This window comes from Mugil cephalus, chromosome 1, assembly GCF_022458985.1.
Source record: "Mugil cephalus isolate CIBA_MC_2020 chromosome 1, CIBA_Mcephalus_1.1, whole genome shotgun sequence".
Classification (NCBI taxonomy): Eukaryota; Metazoa; Chordata; class Actinopteri; order Mugiliformes; family Mugilidae; genus Mugil; species Mugil cephalus.
In genome coordinates this window covers 25,915,722-25,940,006 of record NC_061770.1, presented here as the reverse complement: position 1 = coordinate 25,940,006, position 24,285 = coordinate 25,915,722, and the positions used below count along the sequence as shown (strand labels likewise).

The 24,285-nt window shown below is 41.1% G+C and overlaps 1 protein-coding gene across 3 annotated transcripts; it reads right to left on the bottom strand.

Moving 5' to 3' along the window:
• Positions 1-18,934: 18,934 nt before the first annotated feature.
• Positions 18,935-23,719, bottom strand: LOC125018097 (THAP domain-containing protein 6-like). Of its 3 annotated transcripts, none has more exons than XM_047601757.1 (6): positions 23,457-23,719; positions 22,254-22,494; positions 21,678-21,812; positions 20,928-21,138; positions 19,865-19,995; positions 18,935-19,346 (listed from the first exon to the last, which is right to left on the bottom strand). In XM_047601757.1, the coding sequence occupies exons 1-6, from the start codon at positions 23,534-23,536 to the stop codon at positions 18,978-18,980; spliced, it is 1,167 nt and encodes a 388-aa protein (XP_047457713.1). In that variant the 5' UTR covers positions 23,537-23,719; the 3' UTR covers positions 18,935-18,977. The 3 variants fall into 3 exon arrangements, with proteins under 3 accessions (XP_047457713.1, XP_047457704.1, XP_047457722.1); XM_047601748.1 differs by having other exon boundaries at positions 19,865-19,998; positions 23,457-23,679; XM_047601766.1 differs by having other exon boundaries at positions 19,865-19,998; positions 22,254-22,452; positions 23,457-23,667.
• Positions 23,720-24,285: the final 566 nt, after the last annotated feature.

The window sequence follows — 24,285 nt, the reverse complement described above, 5'->3', positions numbered from 1 at the left end:
ATTATTTCCTAGTTCAGTTTGTTCTCGTCACTAATGAACAGACGTCTCTGATTCAGGTTCATTTCCTCCAGTGGATGAAAGGATGAGTTCACTCGTTGGTTTTTAACGGGACCAGGACTCAGTAAAGTGGGTTCACACTAAACCAGAGGAAGGAGGTCACATGACCACCTCCACATGTGGACTGACACCAGATCCGGGTTCAGACCTGGACTCAGACCTGGACTCAGACCTGGACTCAGACCTGGACAGAAACCAGGACGAGGCAGATTCACACTTCATCCAGCTCGGTTTCATCCCGCCGGTGTCACAGCTGGAGGCTTCACAGAGCGACGCAGGAATCCTCTGAAGGAATTAGACGTCGGCCTCGGACCCATGTTACCTAACAGCCCAAAAGAATCACCCCCCGATAAAACCGAAGGTGAAGTTTCCATCACATCAGATTGTGTGTGGGTGAGAAAGAAGAGAAAGAATTGGATGGAGAGAAAGAAAGAAAGTGAATCATTCCCTGAACAGACCAACCTCAACAGCCTGATATCAGATGCATTATTTGATGATTGGATCGCCGGCTACAAAAGCTGATAGATCTCTGGCTGAAATTGATTTCTGTCTGGATGTGATTCACACGGAGAGAGAGAGAGGGAGAAAGCCCGGAGAAACTAATTACCAGTTCGCTGAAGCCTCAATGAAAACACCTGAAGGACCGGAGCAGCTGCCAAGTGGAGACAAAATAAATTGGGGAAATTAATGTTCTATTATTGGACGGAGAGAGTGAGCGTGGGTGGGGAGTCTTCACGGAGCCGGGGATTAGACATTTGATCGCCTTTACGGTTACTCCTGGTCCTTTTTTTTTGTTTTTTGTCATCGAACGATTAAAACTAACACAGAGGATAATGGTGAGATAACTAGCAGGTTCACTTTGGACAATCTGAGCAGGATTTTATTCATTTTTAAGCAGCGTTTTGCCTCCTAAAGTGGCCAAACCGAGTAGAGCTCCCCCTGGTGACTGGCTGCAGTATAGGTCATAAGCTCCACCCCCTCCATGTTAGTGGGCGGGACTTGGAACAAATAACATGCTAAAAATACACGTCACACATTTTTTTTTTCAAGGATGTTTTCTGTCATTTTAGGTAGCTAATGTAACGCTGATGAATGTTCAAGCGTCAATTTATAGAAACAGGACGTGACGTAATGGCAACCACCTGTTGCCATGCCAACCGAACTAAAATAGAGAGTTGTAAGAAGTAATAATAATAAGTTCAGTGTATAATCAAACATTTCTGTGTAGCTAGTGGCGGTAGAGCAGAATGTGTAATATTAAATAAATGACAACAGTCTGGAGGGAGTGTGGGCGGGGCATCGATATTGTGGCTCCGCCCTCAGATCGTACTGATCAGACTCTGGCTCCAAGCTCACAAGATGGCTCCGCCCACATCCCTGGGAAAGTAGCATCAGTTTGGACCAATGACAGGAAGTGGAGATGTGGCGTCCATATTTATATACAGTCTATGCTTAGAGTTATGCTGTGTAAAAAAAGTATAATATAAATTATACACATTATTATCTGCAATAAGTTGTGTTTACACATATTTAATTCCTTACGTGTGTTTAATTTTCTTTTTTTGTATTTATTTAATTTTTTTTTATCTCCTGCTGCTGCAACACTGAACATTTATGTTCAACTTTCTCAAAGTATAGAAGAAGAGAAAATACTGGGCTCTATTGGGTTTAATGCACGCGGTTCACTTCCATTACAATATTCTGTTAAAAATATATTCAAATATAAATGAAACCAATATTTTCTTCCCTTTTCAAAATGCCATAAATTTCCATTTTCACCACAGAACCTCTTGCGCTGCCTTGAGGCAAAGTTAACTAACCTTATTTATTTTTTTAAGGAATTTTCCCCTAATATTGTACAAAAAAAAAAAATTTCTGGATTTTTTAATCATTTATAAATTCAGTGTACAATAAGAATGAACTTACAACAGAAACAAAAAACACTGAAAAGAGGAAAATAAAATAAAATAAAGCTCAGTACAGTAGAACAGTGAAAGTCACTCATCAGCTGAACATCTAGACAGATGTAAAATGCACATCATGCATCAAACCCTGAAAAATAACATTAGCACACAACAATCTATGCCGACATCAGAAATGACGAACGCTCCACATTATATTTGATACGTTGCAAAGGACGAATGTTGCAGATACGACCAATCATGTTACCTTAAGTCATCAAACATATGTAGTTTTGAGGTAAGACGCCTTTTTGCACAATTAAACAGTAGAAGAAGTGGGTTTCGTAATAGTGCATTTTAGTGAATAATCTGTGAACACGTGGAAGCATCAAGCAATAGTGAGAAAAAGCAGATTTTCTTTTTGCCTTTGCAGGAGCAACACTTGTTAGTTTGGACGGTAGCTTCAGCCTCAGCCTCCGCCCGTGTATGGGAGTGACATTAGTGGTCATGGTGGTGTTGTTACTGGTGTGTGTGTGTGTGTGTGGGTTGGGATGGATGGTGGTGGTGGTGGTGGTGGTGTTGGGGGGGGGGGTTACTCCTCTGTCAGAACTCTTCTGTCACACTCGGTAATGATCAAAGCCTCCCTGGGACCCCCCACCAGACTCACTCACACAACCAGTCAACTGGACACAGATTGCTCAGCCATGCAGCTCTCGCTCCACACGGCGCATACGGGATCGCGTATACGTACACACTTACATGCACGCTACTCCTCTCCCTCCTTTCTATTTTTTTATTTTTTTATTTTTTTTTGTCTTTCATCCCTCCAACTCCTCGTTCTTTTCTTAAGAGTCTCACGGCTCCTTAATCGTCCTCTCCTCTGCACCAGCGTTTATTCTCTTTAACACAGGTTCTTTAAATTCATTCCTGCTGACAAACTGGAACGTTTTATCAAACGCTTGTGAATTATTATGTTTGTCATATTCTTCACTTCTTCTCTTTCCTGCAGCCTCGACCTGTTTTTTTTTTTTTTTTTAACTATTAATATTTCTTTGCTTATTTTGCACATCACGTTTAAGCGACATGTTCTGCACATTAAATATAAATTCTTCTGTATATAGACGCCTTCATGTGCCACGTTACTGTGACGTTAGCTGGAGGCCAAACAGGGGGAAGCTTGAGGCGAACGCTGTCGCTGGGAAAACGTCGTCTCGCTGCATTTTTTTGGTGCCAAAACAGAAAAATCAAAAACACAAACTTGAAGTTTTATCAGACAGTTCCAGCTGTAGACGACTTTGGTTTGGCTTTGAAATTACGTTAAATTGATCGTTATTTGGGAGATTCTTTTTACGTTAATGCTAATGCTAACCGCTAGCTAACACATCATTGGTTGCGTGTTTCAGGTTTGTCCAAGCAGAAGTTGCATTTACTACGTTCCCCTCCACAGTGGTTCCACTTACTTCTTGTAATATCTTTGTTGGAGAGGCTTCACTTGGTAAACACAGACTCTCTGTGTTCGTATGGACAAAAAGTCATCGTTCAGATTCTTCTATTGCAAATCTTGCACATGTCCATTCAACACATTGTTATAAGCGTATAACGATTTGTTTGCCTTCAACTTTTCTTTCGTGTAGACGCTGGGTTTCTAAATAAGGGCTGTTGCACAGTCCTGTCAAATGACATCAAGTTAATTATTATTTGGGGGATTCTTACATGTTGATGCTAATGCTAACCGCTACCTAACGCAACATTAGTTGTACATTTTAGGGGTGTCCACGCAGGAGTTGCAAATTGAGAGTGTAGAGGTCGGTGGATATAGTCCCATCAGGCAGAGTCAACTTTTTAAAATAACACTCCTCTCTAGTATATTCTGTAAAATACGGGTTTTCCTCGTCCATTATTGCCAAAACAAATATAGAAATATGCTAACTGGCGTTTACAAGCTATTGTGTTTGAGATCTTTTGCCTCCAGTTAAGCCCCGCCCCTCAAAAAATGTCACACACACACACACACACAATGTACAGTATATGTATTGACCTATAAGTTCTTGCTTATGTTGGTTCCAACCAAGAAGTTACCTGTTTTTCTTCTTTCTAGTCTTTTCTGTCTCTTTTCTGTTTTTACACATTCTTTGGCTTGTTTGGCTTGCTCTGGAGGTTTCAGGCTGGTTTTTGTGAAGCGTCTTGAGACGATTTGTATTGTTATTGGCGCTTTATAAATAAAACTGAATTGAATTGAATTGAATTGAATTGAATTGAATTGAATTGAATTGAATTGAATTTACCACAATTCCTCTCAACATTTTGATACTTTTTTTTTGCATTTCATTTATTTGCCCTTTTCATCAACATCACTGTTCTTCTTAATATCTCCACCAATAAACTGTTTTTAATTCTTGTTGAGGCGACTGGGTTTTATTCCCAATTAACCACGATGCACTGCTGGACCGTTGTCTGTGCAATTACGGGAACAATCCTCCTCCTCCTCCTCATAATCATGAGCCACTGATTCATGTTATATCTCTTTCACTTTTACCGGCCGTCCCGCCTCCTTCCTCATCCCCAGACTGCAAAGCAGGAAATGGAGCAGAGAGATGCGACGTCCCAGCACGAGACTGGAACCAAACCCACGCATGCACATCTGCACCGATACAACAAAACCACCAGGAAGCCCCATTTGTTTTCCGACCCGCTGCCCCCAGAGATGCTTTTCTCTATTACTCACCACTGATTATCCCCCACATGTCCAGGAAGCTCGTACGTAGCTTTCAAACTAGCTGGAGATGCTTTGACAGGAGATACTTTGACCTCTAACTTCACACCCCCGAGTATCTGCAGAGCCTCTGCACATCATAAATCTTCAATATTCTTTGACGTTTACTTCCAGCTTCTACAGGTCTGTTAGGAGGCTCAGGATTAGAGTTCACTCCACATAAAGTCTCAACAACAACATCAACCTGTGGCTTCTTCAGTCGCTAAAAACTTTAAAGTTTTTCTGTGTCGGGTGGAAGCACAGACTGTAAATAAATATGCATCTTCACTTCCTTACGTTGGTCAAACTGATGCTATTTTTAGTTGTGATTTTGGAGTCATAGCCTCGTCAGTACGGTCAGAGGGCGGAGCCACGATATCGATGCCCCGCCCACACTTCCTCCAGACTCACTTTAATTAACACTATGCTCTGGAAATGTTGGATTACACACTTTACTTATTTTTAAATATATTTTCACGGCTCTCACAGTCCCATGTGACCTCTTTACGAAGCGGTTGGCATGGCAACTGGTGGCCATTGTTATGTCACTTCCTGTTTCTATAGCGTCAAAGTAAAATTTATCCGAAATACTGATACTCGAACACATCAAAATTATATTAACTACCTGATATGACATCTTTAAATAAAATGATTTAATATGTATTTTAGTGTTTTATTTTGACTCAGGCTCCGCCCACTAACACGGAGGGGAGGAGCTTATGACCTATAATGCAGTTGTTTTTCCATTTTTTGTTTCTGGTTTTAAAATCAAACTTGCGGCTCGATATTTTCATCTTATTCAAGTTATTTGACTCTCTCACCCTCTTGTTCTCCATTCATGTTTACCGTACAATACCAATACTAATTCACTCCACTACGCCATCGACGTAACCAACCTGGAATATTTTTGCACATCTCAAACAATATCGTGCCCATAAAATACTCAATAGCTTTGCATTTAGTTTTCCTCAACTGATGCTGCTATTTGTTGCTAAATCTAATATTATAATAATATAATAATTTAACCTCCTGAGACCTGAGCTGTTCTTTGCTGTGCATTTTTAATTTCTCCAAGGGAGCTGAGATTAGTGGGACCAAAGACGTATAAAAAGTGAGCATCATCTTTGAAAACAGGAATTTGCTTCATGGTATATTATGATAAAAAGTCACTAATGTGTGCAACAAAACAGAAAACTGTTTATTTTAATACATGAACAAATAGCAGAATAGTAAACAATGAAGTCCCAACGTCCTCAGACGAGGACTTTAGCTAACTAACGAGCTAATTAACGACGTAGCTCGTTACTAATGACAGTGAGCGTCTAGACACTAGAAAAGTTAATAAGCACAAATAAACAAGTTTCAGTTGTAAAATATGATGAAATTTTGTCTCTTGTCCACTTTTATCGGCTGTGAAATAAATCTGCTGAATGTCCCCATATGTGGACGCAGGGTCTTAACAGGAGGCTAAAAACGAACTGATACGAAACGCATCATGTGAATTTATGTGCAGACATTTCATATGCTGTTTACATAGTTTTTATAAGTTGGGATCATATTTTAACCCTGTAACTCTGCTGTTATCGTGGAGTTTGTAACGTCTCTGTGAGCTCTAACGTTTCCAACCTCACGACGCAGCTTCACCCCAGATTTAAATCCACATTCTCGGAGACGTTTTCTCCTCCTCTGGTGCTTGGTGCGTCATTCTGCCCTGAGACATATGTGAATGAGCCTCATTAGTCTCGGAGGAGACGATGTGTGATGTCTGGTCTCCTTTCTCCACGTCGGTGAGTTTCACAGAAATAGCTCCGGCCTGAAGTGAGCACACGAGCTGCTGAAGCTGCTGCACAGGTGATCTCCCCGAATCCAAACGAGGCCACGGGCCTGTATCAGTAACACAGATTCTTTTAAATGCATTTATTTTCGTGTTGCTGTGGCTGACTGTGCACTGCCTCCAGAACAAAGCTGCAGACACAGGGAGGATAAAAGAGCAGGAGAGAAATCCCCTCTCTCAGCTCGATGGCTGCCGTGCAGGCAGGGAGCCACAATGGCCGGCGGATTCCCCCCCGGATTTGGAGCACAAAGGGTCGGCGGCCGTCCACCCAGTAAACCCTCCGCCCCCCTTTTACCCCCCCTTATCACCCCACATCCCATCCACATGTCCTCCCATCAGCTCTGACCATCAGTGGCCACATACGTCCTCCATCCAGACATTAAAATTATCAGTTAAAACCACATAAATAATGTCACATAATTAGATTCTTCTAAAGTCTTTGCAAGAAAAAACTCATAAATTCATCAATTTAACTACCTCACTGTGCATTTTTATAGTTTTGCAGCGTATGTAGTATTTATTCCTCCTTTAAACCTTAGATTTTTTATTAAAAAGTTGACTCAGGGAACTGGACCAGAGCAGAGTCGAGCCCCTGTTTCCTCGTCGCCAAACCCTCAGATTAAGAAATAACTCTCGGCGTCAGGTTTATCGCAGCCAGGTGTTTTACTGCTCTTGACTCTGGCTCTGATCATTAGGTTGGTCTCGGACAATTAAACAATGAGACGATTAAGCTCAATTAATGACTAATGTCTTAACGAGGGAAGTTTGGGAGACGGCGGCAGGTGGCTGAGCTTAGCCGGGCTCCGGTGTAATCACCAGGACTCTGCTGCCATGACAGTGATGGTGGTAATTGCAGAAGCAGCAGCAGCATTTGGCTCCGGTTTTAATAGAAGTCTGATGAGCAGTCGGATTTTCACCGGGACCGATCAGAGAGTCTTTAATAACACCCAGCTCCTTTTTATCTTTCCTATTTATGCTAAAAGTTCACGGTGGAGGACGCAAACTCTAAAGGAAAAACGAGTCTTCACTCAGGTTAAAATCACAAAGCTGAGGTTTGAAGAGTACGAATTCGTCCAAAGTGTTATTACTATACTTTAGTTTAATGCGTCCAGAGCAGAGAACAGCTGAGACCACAGGAAGTCAATGAATGAATCTGTGCGTCTGTCCAGTTCTAATGGGACGAACTCGGCACAAACGTTCACCTGGAATCACCAGCTGCGTTTCCGTTACAGTTTTTTATTTCTCAAAGTTCGATAAAGTCCGTTTCCTCTTTGTACGTGTTTCCATCGAAGGAAAGTTTGGTCTTTACGTGATTTCCCATAATTCTCTTAAACTCTCGTCACTTTGAAGAAGATGGACTTTGAATGAACTGGTCACATGACCTCCTGCATCATCTCTGGCGACGGGGAAACGCCAAAAAAGGTGTTTCCGTTTTGAGATAAACTTTTATATCGATACGTCTGAAAAACCACCTCATGAGAGCGTAAAAGTGTTTTAGCTTCAGATGTTTGAGAGGTTTTTAGAAATGTTTCATGATCAGTTCTTTATTGAGATATTTAAGTTTTGTCTCAGGACGGTTTACAGGTTCGGAAGAAATAGAGGAAGGAGAAAGTAAACTTAAACACTACACGTTTATTTGAGAAGACCAATCATTTGTTCACATCTGTGTGGTGTAAAAGTCGTAAATGCTGTTTTTCAGTTTCTGCTGTGAGCTCCTTGTCCAGGAATAACGTGAACTAAACATTTCCGGTAACTGCTGATCAGTCGTCTGCAGCAGGTTTGGACCAATGAACTGTGAATTCTACCAGTGAACTCTGAAAGAAAACGTCAGGACATGAGTCCATGAGCTGAATGTGAAGAGAAACTGGGTCATGGAGGAAGACAAGGAGCCCAAGAACACCAGTGGTTCTCCAGAAGAACCAGAGGAACGTTTAGGAACAAGTCAAAGTCCTGACCTTCATCCAGTAGAAATGTTGGAGCATCAGCTGATGAGAGGAAACCACCAACATCTCACAACTGAAGAAAAGGGCTAAAATTCCTCCAAGCTGCTGGAGAACCACAAATATTTAGTGGAGATAAGGGTTCATTCAGTTCTGAAACTTCATTTCCTTAAATAAACAAATGCACAAGTATAATATTTCTTTATCTACTTTCAGGACTCGTGTGAATCATTTTTCCTGCAGAAACTTTTATGCAGCTGTAAACATTCAATCAGTCTTAAACCAACAAGTTACCTCTGAAATGTCACAGCCTATCTTACTACTGCAGTATTATCAATCAAACAGTCGAAGGCTACAAGCTGTTTATAGACATATATATATATTTATATATTTTTACAGTCAATCCCAACTTCCTTTTTTTACCGCCGTCCTCTTCAAGGCCGTCCACGCGGAGACCGGGCGTCCACGCGGAGACCAGGCGTCGTCCCCGGACGCTCAGCTGACCCACAAAAGGTTAAAGAAATCTGATTTTGTGCTCTCTTGTAAATGTAACCACTGGCTCATATCAGGCTGCCTTCAAAGCCGACTACCCGCTTCCAAACGGTTTCTGGGCAAATGACCAATGCTATCAAAGAAACAGAAAAAAAAAAAAATAGGAGCTTTGATTCCCATGGCATGTTTATTGATCATAACGCTGCCTTTTGATATGTGCTGCTCGGACGGGAGCTCTCTCCTGAATATCAATGAAGTCCCACTGACGTTCGGATGGAGTGGGAATATCATCAAGGGCCTATTCATATTTCATGTTTTTCTATTGCGGCCCATTCTCTTCTGTTGTGTTCAATTTTGTCTTGCACTATTCATTTTCTCTACTGTGTTTTTTTTTTTCTTTCTTTCTTTCAGGCTTTTCTCACTTGTCGTCCTCGCTTCGTTCACCTTCTCCTACCCTCGCTAATGTTTTGTGTATAATCGCAGAGCGAGCCACAGTCAGGCGGAGTTTATAGGGAACATAAAAAAAAAAAAAACCTAATTCTCCCCCGGTCTGTTTTTTTTTTATTTATTTCTAAAGATCAAACACCTCAAGCAATGATCAAAAGACACTTCCTTTCTTCTTCCCTGCTTCTCCGTGTCTTTGCATTATTCTGACCTTCCGCTAATGATGTGAAGTTAATACATGAGAGGAGACACAATCTGCTCCACAAAAACCTTCGCTTGCATTTGTTCTCCGGCTCCGGTCGTGCCCGGGGTGGGATTTCTCCTCGTGCACGCCATGAAACATTTAAATTCTCGTCATTTTTTAGTTTCCAGTTTGATTTTCAGCTGCAGAAAATCTCAGCTGTGCTTCGCTGCTGCCCGACGAGACGCCTTCACTTTTCTTTGTGTGTCTGCACAAACTACAAAAGTTTTGTCTGTGAACTTGGTTTCCTGCAGACCTGTACCATAACTAACAAACTTCTGGTCGGACAAACAAATCAAAGCTGAAACAAGGTCAACTGGACTTTCCTGAAGACGTTTCATCCGTCAGTTCTAAAAGACGAGTTTAGGTTTAAATATCATCTGTTTAGATGTTTGCACCATGGATCTAGAGATGAGACCTGTTTATATAAATATGGACGAACAGCTCCTCTAAAGTGAAGCCAAAGCTAGTAGAGCTCCCCCTGGTGGCTGGAGGATGCAGTATAGGCCATAAGCTCCACCCCCTCCATGTTAGTGGGCGGGACTAAAACACTAAAATACAAATAATTTAATTTAAAGGATGGTTTCTGTCATTTCACGTAGTTTATATAATGTTCATGAATGTTCGAGGGTAAAATGTTTTTTTTGGATTATTTGACGCTATAGAAACGGGATGTGACATCAGTTGCCATGACAACTGCTCTGCAGTTCCCCCAGACAGTGACAGTTGTAACATAATGTTCAGTGTTCAGTGTATAACCTCTAACCCGATCTGAGCTTTAGTTTGGGATGCATTTTTAATTTCTCCATTTCTTCTTCTCCTTTTTATTTTTTTTTTAATTTTTCGGTTTAGTCAGATCTTAGAACTAAAAAAACTAACCACCATCTTTGAACACGAAGTAGGTTTTGGAACAAACAAACGATATTATATTAACGATATTATAATAAAATCACCAACAAGTAACAAAATATAAAACTGCAAATAATGAATTCTCAATGTTCTTGCTAAGTAGTGAAGTTGTAGCTCGTTACTATTGATAGAATTTACATGTAATATTAAACTATAAGAGTTAATAATCAGAAAGTTTCAACTATAAAATTCGCTGAGGTTTTGTAACTCGTCCACGTTTGTTACGTGATCGTCTGTAGGACGAATCCGCTGAAATGGACGCGATCATGTTTTTACACCAACTAGTGTCTAGTGAACAGGATAAAAGTTTAACAATCCTACTATCCTCAAATATTACTACACATATTACTACACATTTTCCCCTCGAGAAAATGATTTACATAAACTTGTTGACCATGTTTTTGTGTCAGGCTCTTTGTTTATTTGTTGATTACAGTGAGTTGATCTTCCCTCTACTGTTATTTGTTAAATGATGAACATTGACTGGGGTCAAGACAATAGGACGGTTAAATGAAGCATCTGCAACAAACCTAAAACTTAACGTCCCCGTATGAGGACGCAGGGTCTCAGGAGGATAATCCAGCATTTCCTTGTAGCTGGTGGAGGTAGATCACAGCGTAATATTGTGTGTGGGCGGGGACTGGATGTCGTGGCTCCGGAGAAAAAGAGCGTCAGTTTTGGCCAATGACAGGAAGGCGGATGGAGACACGGTTATATGTTTATATACGGTCTCTGGTTTAGAGTCTCCTGCCCAGTTTCAGGCATTAAATCGTATTTATCTCCCGACCAAAGAACAACATGATGATACGTGTCAGGCAGCGTTAGCGTGAAAAGCAGCTGGGAAAATGATTATTTTCTACCAAGGTCGATTCCACTGCAGCGTATGTTACATGAGTGAAGTCTGGATTAATGGGTGCATGTTTGTCTCATGTTACTTTGCCTGTTGCACTAAATATGTTGGTATTTGAAGAAACAGGCCCGAGGCCTAGTAATGATCCATGTCTGACTTCACATATTTCAGAGTTCTTCTCTCACTTAATGGAGCCGGATAGACGTTCAGTCATTTCTGAACATGAAGCACGATTCATTTTTCACAGTTAAATAGTGTTTATTTTTTGTGTTCGCCTGCTGTAAACAGACTTTGGACACGTCTGGTTTAGACCCACATGAGAATAAGTCGTAATCTGCCACCGATGATCTGACAAGAAGCTTCTTTACGTCTGTGAAAATGTCTGTGAGTGTTTTCTGTCATCCAGGTCATACATAACCAAAAGATAAAGGTTTTCACATCTAAAAGACCTGAAGAAGGTCGTGGATTAAACATATTGAAGTTGGAATCTGTTTAGATATGATGAACGGACTCTGGTCGGTTCCAGGTGAACTCCTCCCTCAGATGTTCCTCTTTTACAACCAGAGAACCTGGATGAAGCATCTTCATGAAACCCAGTCCTGGGTCCAGTTGTTCCTGCTCTGATCTCTGAGGACGTAAAGACTTTGAGTCGTGGTTTGAAGACGTAGTTTCTGTAGCATCAGTGTGAGTTCACCCTTGAGCGTCTTCCTGGGATTTTTCCTGCCGTCCACCACAAACCTGTCGCTTCTATCTCTCCACAAACAGCCCGTTTAATATCACAAACAATGAGGACAGACCGTCGCCGCGACGCGAGTCTCGTCTCTGCCGTGATTATCTCTTTGCACTTGACGTACGAGGGGCGGCCGAGCTATTAGCAGCGATGAATCCAGGCAAAGGGCACTCCAGCATGTCCATTACTGTTCACGGGAGACGTTCAGGACGTGAGGGAGATATTAAACGTGTCTGCAGCTTTTCAGGGAATCGTTCCTCTCTCCTCACGCTTTAACGCTTAAACAACCGAACCCGACGACAAAGAGGAGGAGGTGGATCACAGATCACTGGTCTGAATGTATCTGAAGTTACTGTGAGTTTAGTTTGGGAATTGCCTCGGTGTTTATTTTGGTTCTTGAGAGGCGCCGGTGTTTGAGGTTTAAAATAAGAACTGGGTTGTGACGGTGTCGCTTGACATTTGGAGCCGAGTGTCTGTCTGTCGCCGCCGTTACGAAACTCATCTGATTGTCTCGACACACCTGCTGCTCTCCACGCTCCCTAAACTCCTCCTCCTCCTCCTCCTCCTCCTCCTCCTCCTCCTCCTCGTTCTCCTCCTCCTACTCCTCCTCCTCCTCCCCGGGGTTCACGTCGCCACGTCTCAAGGAAAGACTCACACAGCTCCAACAAACCCGAGCAGGGCAGCTCCCAGGAACTTTAGGGCCCCGGAAACAACATGTCCCCCGGGATTTATTTTTATTTTACAGTTTGGTTCGTTTTTCAGTTTTCAGCTCTGATATAACTTGAGTTTTGTCTTGGTTCTTCATTGCTGAGCCTTGTTTTATGTCAGTGTGTGCATCCTCATCACATTCTCCATCACATCTGAGACGTTTAGTGCACGACTTCATGTTTCCTCTGGTTTATTTTCAGATTGACTCGCTGTGCAAAGCAGACAGATAATAGCGTCAGTATGAGTGAAGTCTTATCGATGCTCGTCCCTCGTGAGGACGTTACTCTGAGGACGGAAGCTCCCAACATGTGGATCCTGTCCCTAAACAAACAGAACACGTTCATGGTTCTGAAACAACAGCAGGAAGCGATGGACAAATTATTTCCTCCGTTTTCTCAAGTTTTTTGTCTCGTTGTAGTAATAACAGTAATAACAGTATAATGTAATAGTTCAGACTATAATTGGTCGTTTTTAACTACTTTCGGTTTTATCTTTATATGGTTTCATTCTTTTCAGCACAACCTCACCTTTATTTTTTCATTCTGATAAACTGTATTAACACATTAGATCTAAAACCAGAATAAAATCATGATGTCACACTGGGAAAAAGTTCCATTTTTCACTGTGAAAACCACAAACATGTTTAACAAACCATTTTTATAACTTAGAATCTAAATCTAAAGTCTGAATTTCAAAAGCTAATGTAGACATTTAGCAAATATTCACATTAAAATGCAGGAAATGCATCAGGCAACTACCATTTACAAAACTATGACGCGTAACAATAAGTAATAATATCAACACCATTTAAAAACTGGTTGAACTAAGGTTGAAGTTAATATAAAAGTTGAAACAGAGACTCAGTGTTTGATTGATAACGACCAAGTTTCTGGAGATAAAATGGAGTTTGTTTTCACAAGATAACGAGATAAATAACTTGTTACCGGAGGAAATAATATGTATGAATGAATGAATGAATGAATGAATGAATGAATGGCCGCTTAGGGCTCCCGTATGTTTCACCTTTACGATCAAGAAATAAATTGGAACTTAACATGTGAGAGACTTTTCAGCTTGTTTCAAAATGTGGATCATCTTCCCAAGTCTGTCCTTCCTTCCTTCCTCCCTTCCTTCCTTCCTTCCTTCCTTCCTTGTGTCCCTGGTTCTGGTCCAGTTGTAGGTAGAGATCCATCAGAAGCAGCTGATACAGTATTATACTGACCACATGGTGGCGCTGCAGCTGATTTACACTGAGATCAGATCTCCAGTTCTGGCTGAGGACGAATTAATGGAGACACGTCTTTTCCTCGTCCCCTGTGATGATTAGTCTCGGGTCTGATTGGTCTCAGGCTCCTCCCCCTCGTTAGTGTCACCTGTGCTTCGTTAACCCATTAAACTCCTGTAGTTCTTCACTGAGGGTCAGAGGGTTCGAATATCAGTTAGCTTCTCGTTTACGCTGCAAATTCTAACCCTCCGTTCTCCCCATATCCTCATTCATCCTGTGCACCACCACCACCACCACCACCCTCCCTCCAGCCCTCTTCACCTCCTCCTCCTCCTCCTCCTCCTCCTCCTCCTCCTCCCCCTCCTCTGCCCGGCATGACGTGGGACCAGATCAAGGAACTGTGTTGCTGGGAGTAACAGGGATTGAGAGCGACGCGCTGGAATGCAACTCCAGCCGAGTCCCTGAGAACAGGAGGAGGAGGAGGAGGAGGAAGAGCAGCAAGTATTTTCACTTTACTTTCACCCTCATTCTCTTTTTATTTTTCCCCCCACGTCTGCTCCTTCTCTGTCCTCGTCCACCTGTCTCTCGTCTCGTACTATTATTTATTATTGTCCCGGAGTCAGACTTTGAGGCCTCTGTCTGTCCGTGTGTTTGTCCGTCCACCCACAGTGTAAATGCCAGGGAGACGGGGGGACAGAGGCGTGTGGAGGACAAACACATGGACGATGGACGGTGGACGATGGACGGACACATTCTCCCTGGGACCGCTCCCTACTTTATCAGCAGAATGAAAGTGCTTTCTGGCCGTTCTTTGAATGAGCCAGAAAAGAGCTCTATTCAGCTGGGCTTTTATTAACACTGCACGTCACTGAGGCCACATAAGCCTCCCCCCCTCCCTCCCCCGTCCTCCCCCCGTCCTCCCCCCGTCCTCCCCTGTCCTCCCTTCCTCACACAGACAGAGACACACAAACAGAGGGAGGTCTCCTGTTCAGGTATGATGGTGCTCCCCCCTCTTTTTCTCCTTTTTTTTTGTCCCCCCCCCTCCTCCTTTTTTTTTTGATTGGCTCCACCTCACTCCCCTCTCCCCACCCCCCCCTTCCTCCTCTTCCTCCCTCCTGCCTCTCACTTTCTCCCCCCCCTCTCTCTCAGCCGCTGAATGGAAATACGCACAGATGCGTAAAGGGGCGGTCAAACTCCACATATCCACCGGTGCCAGCGGCTGCATCACTGTCTCTCTGGACAAGAGGACCGAGCAAGGTCGGGGACGAGCTAACGTATATTTTTATTTATTTTATTTTTATTTCATTACTATTACATTTGTTTTGGGGAAGGGGGGGGCGGCATTAGTTCAGGCCTGGATCGGGAGGGAGCCCACCTGTTTGCAGCCGGACCTCGTCAGACCAGGCGGCCGCTGGAGGACGCGAGGAAGGCGGGGAGAGAGTCGGACCAGGAGCCGGTTCGGACGCGCGGATGCTCGGTTCTTCTTCTTTTTCTTTTTCTTTTTTCTGCAGCTGCTTGCTCGTCTGTAGTGATCCAGAAATAGCAGCAGCAGCAGCAGCAGCAGCCTTCGTGGGGTCGTGTGAGGAGAAGAAGAAGAAGCGTCTCAAATTTATTAACGGTAGTTTTTTTTTTTTTTTTTCCGTTATTTTCCTCTGTTTTCTTTCGTGCTGTATTTATTTGAGTTTCCACCCCCTGATGCCTCCCAGTCCGCCGGAGTGTGCGCTAATTAGCGGCCTGATTGACAGCTCGGTAATTGGATTTATTTCATATCCGCTCCTTGAAGTTGTGAAGCCTCTTTAAGACGCGACAGGAATGAATTTCTCAGGCTTCAGGGAGAAAACAATAAGAGCAACACACACACACACACACACACACACACACACACACACACACACACACACACACACACACACCTTCTCCTCTCTAGACTTTCAGAGGGTTTGTTCTCATTTGAATGCAGAAACTCTTAAATCCTTTTTTTCCTCCAAACATCCAGGACATAAACGCGTCTGTTTAGAGTCTGATCTCAACGTGTCTGTCATTTATTTTTAGGGAAAAGGAAACAGGAGCGAGAGAAGCAGGATTTAAAACCACTTGTTAATCTGGATGAGTTTGCAGCAGGACAACAGGTTCCCACATTGACCTCCTCCTTTTTTTTTTTTTGGAGCAAATAGTTTAAAGGAAACTTAAAATTTCTCTTCTGTAATTCGGATAAACTGCAAAACATTTCATTTTTCTGCCTTTTGTGGCGTCTCGTTGAGATTTTCTGTGCACGGAGACAAAAATAATCATTTCTTTCTTCCTTATATCTTTTATTTATGGTTTAAATTAAAAAGTGTTGCAGCTGTGCTTGAGTTTAAAGAGCGAGCTGAGAGGAGGAGGAGGAGGAGGAGGAGGAGGAAACATGGTGACGACGTGTGATGAAGGTTAACAGGTCAAGGTTCATTCACGTCCTCAGGAGAAACGTGCCCACGATGTGTCCTCCTCCGTGGACGTCAGGACTCAGGATCAGTGTCATTAGCTTTTATTTGAATCCATCCTGACATTTGCATGTGTGCGTGTTTAAATATATAGATCTATATATAAATATAAATGTGTGTTGTTACTGTGACAGGAAGTCGTCCTCATGCCCACTGCGCTGTATGGCTTTTTATTCCTATCTGACTGTACTGATGGTTCATATAGGGATGGAAGCCATGCACCGCGCTGGGAGCACAGCGCACTGGACCGTGGACCACCTCACACACACACACACATATATATATATACATATATATGTGTGAACTCTGCAGAGCGACACAAAGCAACACATTCCACGTCCGTAAGAGCGTGAAGCAAACACCTGTCTCTCATAAAAAGAAGCATAAACATGCATTTATACAGCGTTTGCATGCAGCAGGTGCCCCCCCCCCGTCCCCCCCATCCATCCCCTCCTGCTGCAGCGAGTCAGTCTGAAGTTGTCCCGACTCTTATCAGCTGACAGGCGGCTCTCTGAAGTGAAATGCACACATCTGTGATCGATACGGGCGCCGCGACGGAGCCGAATGAAAATGAAATTGTGCTGAAATGAAGTGAAATTGATTCAGAGCGGAGAGAAGAGGAGCAGAACGAGATGAAGAATTCATCTGGTCACGCTCTTTGACACCGATCAAGTCTCATTCGTGGTCCCAGTGGGATGAGAGGGGGGAGGAGAGGGGGGAGGAATCCTGGCTCCAGAAATAAAAATTCATCTGAATCCAACGTTCAGAGAAAGAAGCGAATGTGTCACATGTGTCACGCTGAAGTAAAAACCTGAACCAGCTTCTCGTCTGATTTCTGCTTCGTCCTCCAGGAACAGAAACTCTTTGGAGGAAATAAATATTCATTTCAACAACTTCTTCTGCTGATTGAACCTATTTGAACTCTGATTATAGTTTTTTTCCATGTTGCATACACACACACACAGTTTGTTGTGTTTGAAATATGAAATTAGCCTCATGTATTGAACCTTTATTTAAACTGACATCATTGGTTGTTTTTGGGTCATTTTAAAAGGTAAGAGTGGTGCCTTCAGGTGCCGCGAGGAGACCGTAAAACCGAGTTTGTCGTCTTTGAACGAGTGAGCGGGAATAAATCTGACGCGTATAAAAATCCTTTTAATAGCGACCGCTTCTTTTACAGAACCCAGAGACACTGAAGACGAGCGGAGAGGAACCTTAAAGAGGAAGGAAAGTAAATATGACGGAGCAGCCAGGACGAGCAGGTAAAGGGTCAAAATATTAGGTACGCTAGTGACTTGAATGATGGAGACTGATGCATTAGAATGTTTTCACTGGTGTACCTAATAAACTGGCCGGCTGACAGCAGACAATAAAACATCATCTTGTAAAGCATTGACATGTTGTAGGAACTGTTAGCATTTAGCTCTGCACTCACATGTATATATATATATATATATATTTTACAGTTATGAATTCATCGACATTTACTTTTTTGTCAGTAAATAAATAAATATCATAAATTATAATCTCTTAGTCTGACTCAGGTCCTTGTTTCTACGCAGGGATACGGGGACAGTGGATTTATTTATTTAGTTTTTATTTTATTTAGATTAAAACACTTTTCTCTCTGAGCCCTGACTAACATGAGGAGTATGAGGCGATGGTTTCTCTTCACCTGTGAGACGTTGGAGTCTTTATACTTTCAAACATGGCACAAGAGCGCCTCTCTGTGTCCTGATGTGGTATTACAGCTACTAGAACATCTCAACTTGTAGCAGCGTTTTCAGAAGCACAGATTTAATTTGCTTAATGTGCAACACAGAGAATATTCTTAATGGAAATGGACACATATATATAAATATATCTTCAAATGAACTGGTCTCATGAACCTGTGTCATCTCCAGTGTTTCCGTTGCACTTTTGCCATAAACTTTTCTATCGATACATGTGAAAATCTGAGTCTTTGTTCATTATGATATTTATGTTTTTGTGCATTTCTAGGGGAAATGAAATGCAGTAATTCATGGTCACTTACTAATCCAATAGAAATGTTGTGAAAAGACATGAAGCATCAGTTCAAGAGAGGAACCAACATCTCAGAACTGAAGAAATGGGATCAGATCAGCTGCTGTGGACACTGATCAGCTGTTACCACAAACATTTAGTTCTCACAGACTTAATAAAACAAAAGTTTAATTTTCCTGATATAAACAAATAGACACATTCTTCTGTTTTGTTTGGTTGACTGGGTTTTCTTTGTCTATTTTGAGGCAAAAAATCCTCTGATATTTAAAAACATTTTTATGCAAAAATGAAGAATTTAACTTGTGAAACTATTTGTGAAAATATGCCACCAGGTCCTGGTAGATAATAAGTTCAGTGGAGTTTATTTGAAACGATAATAGAAACTGGTTCTAGCTTTGGGATCTGTCTCTTTCAGCGTCTCTTGTCTCGTGGATCATGTTCATGATGTCTTTTTTCAGCCTGCGCACATTTTCCGTGTCTTTCAGTCGCCTCAGCTCCGACGCCACCTGGTTCCCAAAGGCAGTGAACGCATCAGGAGCCGGATCAGATTCTGCTGGAAGATGCTTCGAAGCCGCTCGATGCTCCGACTCTGATCCTTCTTTGTGCTCGACTCTTCCTGAGTCTGAGTCTTCGTGTTGGTTCCTGCAGGAAACTGATGATGGAGCGTTTGGTGTCGGTTCAACCGACTCTGCGCTCGCGTCCGAATCAGCCACGTTCTGATCTTCTGTTTCATCCTGGACGCTACGTGGAAAATCAAGCTGCAAGATAAGATAAGATCGTCCTTTAATTTATCTACAGTGTTCCTCAGATCAGACTTATTCTGCTCTATCTTGTCCAATTTCTCCAATGAGCCGACTATAGGAGTTTATAGGTTTCTACGTTTTCCTTCAACCAAGAGCCTGAAACCTCCTGATGGAAAGTCATAAATCCCTAGTAGCTAAACTGTAGCCAAAAGCCCAAAAGTTGTTGTGGAGTCTCTCTGTTGGGATCTGATGAAGCTCTATCAGGCCAATCAGATCATTGGGGGCGTGGCTTAATGTCTATATTGAGTAAAATATACTGAAGGGATGAATAAAAGTTTTGATGTTGTGTTGGCGCTAAAGGAAAAGTCAGGAGAGCAACAAGTCACTTGTGTTCATCCTCTGGAGGAAATGAACGTCTGACCAACTTCTATGTTATTATATTATATTTGTCACGTAGACGTCACCTGAGGTGAATTTGTTGACAATAAATTGGTTTATTGGAGGAGGATCAAGTCTTTAAAAACAGAACTTACTGTGGTGTCCATGACCCTGAGGAGCCATCTTTGCCTTGGTGTTGAGAACTGGTTCCAACTCTTTTTGGGTTTGTGTTGAATTGGTCTCGAGTCCTGTGTGTTCTGGGATAAAGTCCTGGTCTCAGCTTCTTCTACTGAAAGGAAAAAGATAAGAAAGCAATTACACCCAGTTTGTTACGAAGCTCTTGAAAGTTGTGAATTCACAAGTGTTCCTAATGAAGTGGCCAGTGAGTCTATATCATGGACGAAGCGTCTTCACTTCCTTGTATCGGTCAAACTGACGCTACTTTCCAGGGAACACAGGCTCCGCCCACTCTTCCTCCAGATTCACTCGCATTTAATTAATTAATTAATTAATTAATTAATTAATCCTACGTTCTGCTCGACCTCCACCAGCTACAAGGAAATTACTGAATTATCCAGTAAACCTGTTTTTAAAAATTGCTTTACAGAGCGGTTGGCATGGCAACCGGTGTTTCTATAGCGTCAAATAACGAACTAAAACCAAAATATCCAAAAAACACTTGAACATTCATCAACATTATATTAACTACCTGAAATCATCCTGAAAATAATTATTTCAGTGTTTTACTTTGCCCCAAGCTCCGCCCACTAACATGGAAGGGGGTGGAGCTTATGACCTATAACGCAGCCTCCAGCCACCAGGGGGAGCTCTACTAGCTTTGGCTTCACTTTGACGGAGCTGTTCCACCTTCCATCTTTTTATATTGTTGTTGTTGTTTTTGTGACACATCTTTATACATTTTAGGTAAAACATTAACTTCGTCTGACGCCGACTTTTATTTTATTTGTTAAAATGCTAAAAGGGAGATTTCACCGTTTTTGTTTGATACTCATTAGATCAGATCCAGATAAAAACCCACTGCACCTAAACTTCTCAGATCTGGACTGGATTAATCTACAGACCCTGGAGATTCATTATGACACAGTCTCTGATTTGTGAAACATTTATTCTATTTTTTGGTGGGTTATATATTAAACTCCCCATCAGTCTCGTTTTCTGCTCGTGCTAATATCTTATCACATCTTATCGTTCACTCACTGGGACGTTCGTCCAGATCAGTCTGCAGCTCCTGAGCGAGGACGTCGTTCTGTCCCAGTTCTCCCACCAGAAAAGCCCTCATGGCCTTTTTGGTGCGACACTCCCTCATCCTCACTTTGACCAGACGCCGCTTCAGCTTCTGGATCTGGTCCTGAGCTCCGAGCCACTTCAGCCGGAGCGTCTCAGAGCTGGAGCAGGAATAATCGTGGTCCTGTGGTAAACATCACACACACACATTTATATAAGTAAATATAAAGAGTTAAATAGGTCCTGAAGCTGAACATGAACATCAAGAGGATAAAACTTAAATATTCTGAGATTATTATTATTTTTTATATATAGGCACATACATATTCACACTTATAAACACATATTAAATAAAATAAAACACTAAAAAACATCCACCCACTCGGCTCCACATCCAGTTTCATATGGAGCATCTAAAGAATATCAAAGTGTTCATCTTAAATAATTCTCTAACGGAGTCTAAATTTCAGCATAATCATTATTTTCCAACCTAAAGGCCACTTTTTCTAAATGGAGCTTTTGAACAAATCCAGTTGTTCATAATTATTTTCTTTGTGTTTCTTTGTGATGATGCACAATGAGAGAAAGACCTTTTTATCCTTTTTCTCCTTATTTACATGACTCTGGTGTTAGTGGAATAATTGTGTTAATATGGTTCAAACCAAATTTATTTCATTTTATGGTTTAACAAAGTTTGGACAGTGAGTGAGATTCATTTAGTACCAGTTTTGGTTGCACTTTCTTCGCGTCATTAATCTGCACTGAGGAGATTCTTCGCTTCTTGGAGCTCGGTCCGGTAGGAAGCTCCTGCACCGTAGTGACCTGAGAGTTCAGCGTGGACCTCGGCTTCACTGTGGACTGAAGAAACACAGCTTTGGTTATTTACAGGACAGAGAGGCTTTATGAATCTCTACAACTAAGGCTTTTATCTTTAGACACATGCAGAGCAGGAGAACAAAACATGTGCAGGCAACAAAAAACAAAAACTGAGGAAATGTTCATGTCAGACAAAGAGGAAAAGACGAGGAATGAGCTAAATTCAAAAATCCTCAAAGTAATAGAGCATGAGAATATGGAGCAAAAACTGACCAACAGTTGAGCATGAGGCACTTTAATACAGGATATACCCATATTTACATATACATATATGTATAAACACATACATGTTGCAGGAAAAAAGGAGATTAGCTCAGAATTGATCATTTAATCATTTTAATGAATGTTGCTCGTGCAGAAAAAGGCTCAAAGTTCTAATCTGTTTCTTGTTGAAAATAACTTGTTATTTTTATTTGCTGGTACCTTCTGAAGATGCTGGGGCAGGTTGGGGAACACGGTCGGTACGACGCCTTTCCTCAGCCTCACGGTTTGTCCCGTCCTGTCAAAGTCTTCTGGTAGGAAGTGGACGCTGCAGACGACGTCCCACTGCGACGGCCTCCATCCCTCCGGCCTTCGCATGGCCACGCTCCACTTCCTGCGCAGCGCTTCATCTTTGGGAAACCTTCGTGACGGAATATGACAGTAAACACTGCACAACAACAGCCTAATAAACGTTAAATAACACGACACTGAGGTCAGGATTTACAGTTTGTTTCCTTTAAAAATGTACACATTTTTCATGACATCCTGAGATTAGAGAGAGAATCCAATTAAACACATGAAACAGACATTTTAGACTCATGTTTTTGTTTATTCAGTAAAATGAGACAATGTTACATATCAGAGGTCAATTATGTTCCCTGGACAAGAAAAATCAACACTAAAACTCAAAGAATATGGGAAAAACAAATAATAATAATAATAAATACGTGTTGTTAAGAGTATGAGTCCTAAAATCAAACACTTCACCCAAATAAACAAAAGGAACATTTCAGACGTGTAAATGTAAATAAATGTATAAAATGTTTACTAATGTCAGAGATACAGATCATATTTTTGATAAATGTGAAAAGGTACAAAACATATGGAGTTGTGCTAATCTGCCCCCATTTAGAGAGTGTAATGTAAAATCAAATCATTATTGGAATTAAAGTATATATAAATATTTTTTTAAATAAAATGGTAAAATATGAGCCTTTTTAATTATAACTGATATTCCATGATTTTTACTTATTTTTTATTTAATTTAGATTTTTCTAGGTTATTATTATTATTATTATTATTATTATTATTATTATTTATTTTTTTATGGTGCATCACGTCCGAGCATTCCGGCCATAAACAGAAAAGTGGTGTGTTTGGTTCCGCTGTCCTACACTAGGTGAAGTTCGTGCAATTAGCGTTTGGTGAATTATAATTATTCAGAACTGGAATTTTAACTAATAAGGATGCAGTGTCTTTTATTTTTTGAATAATCCACATGTACAATAGTTCAGATTTAAGGAATATAATAGGTCCTGATGCTAAGCCCGGCTAGGATTTAACGTTAAATAAAGCGAAGCGGCGATAAACCGAATTAGATTGTAGGTTAAAACAACACGATGGTTATTTACGTAAAATACTTACGTGTGGAAGGTGATTCCTGCTGATTTACTGTCCCGGGATCTTTTTGTGTGACATTTAGCTGCCGCACATTCAGCGACCATCCTGAAACCAACAGCCCCGAGTAAGATGGCGCCGGTTCGAGACGCGAGAGAGCGACTTATAAACGAGCAGCGAAGAAGAAGAAAGACTGGAACTCATCGGCAATGCGCATGCGCCTCTGTCTAATCAAAATAATAATATTCACATGTCAAGTCATTGAAAAACATGAGGAATACATTATTATAAATAACTAATATTCATTTTCAGATTTAAATAAATATAAGTAAATATAAAAATGATTTAAAGTAGTATGAGAAAATATATAAGTTTAATACAAAAATATGCTGTATATATTTAAAACATTTTGATTTTCAGTATTAGGCAAAAACAACAATATTATTCACATACAAATAAATAATAATTATTAACCTATCTTTTTCAGATTTAAAATAAAAATAAGTATACAAGTCAAGATAAAAAAATGTAAGACAATATAAGAATATGTAAGAGAATAGTTTGTTGCAAGGATTTATAAGGATATATAAGTAAATATAAGAATATATAGAACAATATAGAAACATATTTGATTTAATAATTTAAGATTTTTTAGTATTGACCCATAATATATAAAACCTAATATTTTTTCCAGATTTAAAATAAAATAAATATACTGTAATAATAATTAAATAAAATATCAACTTCAAATAAATTTTTTATATTCATCCCTTCTTAATCCTTCACATGTTGAAATATGTAAATATTGTCTAAATTGTGTATATTGTCTTTTTATTTATTTATTTATTTATTTTTA